General features: G+C 53.4%; 1 protein-coding gene across 1 annotated transcript; it reads right to left on the bottom strand.

Annotated features, from left to right (window-relative positions):
* Positions 1–291: 291 nt before the first annotated feature.
* ISCA2 (iron-sulfur cluster assembly 2) lies at positions 292–1,999 on the bottom strand. Its single transcript, XM_063332284.1, has 4 exons — positions 1,894–1,999; positions 1,555–1,723; positions 1,295–1,410; positions 292–604 (listed from the first exon to the last, which is right to left on the bottom strand). The coding sequence occupies exons 1-4, from the start codon at positions 1,950–1,952 to the stop codon at positions 430–432; spliced, it is 519 nt and encodes a 172-aa protein (XP_063188354.1). The 5' UTR covers positions 1,953–1,999; the 3' UTR covers positions 292–429.

The raw sequence follows: 1,999 nt of genomic DNA, 5'->3' as shown, positions 1-1,999 counted from the left end.
CCTGAAAGAACCCAGATTCTACCCACACAGGAATGCATGAGCAATACCAAACAATCTCAAAGACTTTTTTTTAGTAAGAACTTTCAATAAACACACACGCATATATACAGCCATCTCTCGCAAAGACAAGCAGTTAAGTGGTTCCACATTCAGGACAGGGTAGGCGAGTCAGCACCACCTGGCCGGTGGTTCACAAGGCGCTGAAGATGCTCCCGTGTGCGTGTTCACGGCTACTTCATGTTTCTGAAGGGAAGGCCAACAAGTCTTGGAGACAGCCTCAGTGCAGGCACACACAGCTGGAGTCATGTGTAACAGCTGTGTTACTGTGTGAGGGAGATGAGAGGGAGCAGCTGGGAAAAGAACAAGCAAAAACCCTCTAAAGACTGCCATGAAGGGTCTGCAGACAGCATCCATCCACAGGAAGTCCAGTCAGAACTTGACTGAGAAAGAAGTCCCACATGAGCAACCCTTCTCTGCCTGGGGGTTGCTCACCACCTGGAAAGAGCTGCGAATCAGCTCCTGGCTGAAGTCCACCATGGAGCCTTTCACAAAGGCGAAGCTGTCCACATCCACGACCACACGGGCGCCACCTTGTTCAAACACCCTGCAGAAAAGCAGCATATTTCAGCATTAACTGTGCTGCAGACATGACAAAGAAGCACAGCCTGAGCGCTTCCCTTATCTCACAGGCTTCCCCCATTCAAAGCAAGATACTATCGTGTCACTGTCCTGATTTCAGCTGGGATAGGGTTAATTTTCTTTTCTTTGGATTTAGTATGAGAGTAATGCTGATAATACCTATTGTTTTAATTGTTGCTAAATGACGTTTACATTAGTCAAGGACGACTTCTGCTTCCCATAGAAGTCGAGAAGAAGCACAGACAGGAGAAGCTGACCAAAAGAATACTCCACACCATAGACGTCATGCTCATTATATAAATGGGGGCTGAGCAGGAATGCATGATCACTGCTTGGGATGGGCTGGGCAACCAATCAGCGGGTGGCGAGAGCGACTTGTTTTATATCACTTTATTTTGTATATTATTTTACCATTATTATTATTTTCCTTTTCCATTACTGTTCTATTAAACTGTCTTTATTTCATCCCATTAGATTTTTTCCTTTCCTCTTATTTTTTATGTCTTCTCTCTACCCTACAGGTGGGGGAGCGAGTGAATGGCTGTGTGATCCTAGCTGCTGGCTGGGATTAAACCACAACAGTCACGCACACCCTTCTTGTCACCTTTGTAAAGAACAGTAACACCTGACCACCACTACACCCCTTTGTCCTTGCCTGTCATCGGGATTGATAACTGTGTCCAAGGAAAACTTGTACTGGAATCCAGAGCAGCCACCTCCTTCCACCTGCAGCCTGAGAAACTCTGAACCTTCTGTGATCTCCAGCAGCCTCTGCAAAGAAGAAAAGGAAGAGGATGAGAAGACCTGCTGAACAAACTAGCAAACACTCAAATGCCTCCCCTATGGGCCTAGGGCAGGCCAGGCAGCTTCGAAGTCCCTCCCAGAGGCACCGGAGCTGCCTCCCGGGGTCCCTACCTTGACGCAGCTCTCGCTGAGGAAGACCTGTCCTTCACTGGGGTCGCTCTCCGTCGGGCCTGGCTGGGAGAAGGACGATGCCCACCGCAGCGGGCGGCCCACCGCGCAGGCAGAGCCCGGCGGGGGCGCGGGCAGCGCTCGTCCTCGGCACAGGGGAGCGGGACAGCAGCTGTGGGAGAGGAGAGGAAAGGGGGAGCCTCAGAGGGGTCCCCGTCGAGGGCAGGCGGCCCGACCCCGCAGCCACCACCCTCTGCCGCAGAGCGGCGACACACGGGGACACTCGGCACCTCCGACGGGTCAAGGGGACGGAGCGGGGCCGCCGCCGCCGCAGAGCGGTACCTCATCCGGGTGCTCAGCGCCAACCTCCACCATCTCCTCAGCGACCCCGGCGCCGCCATGTTGCCCCTCACGCCCGCCTCAGCACCGCCCCCCCTCCTCGCCTCCG

This window comes from Chroicocephalus ridibundus, chromosome 4, assembly GCF_963924245.1.
Source record: "Chroicocephalus ridibundus chromosome 4, bChrRid1.1, whole genome shotgun sequence".
Taxonomy (NCBI): domain Eukaryota; kingdom Metazoa; phylum Chordata; class Aves; order Charadriiformes; family Laridae; genus Chroicocephalus; species Chroicocephalus ridibundus.
The sequence above is the reverse complement of the archived record's forward strand: the minus strand, read 5'-3'. Positions and strand labels throughout refer to the sequence as shown.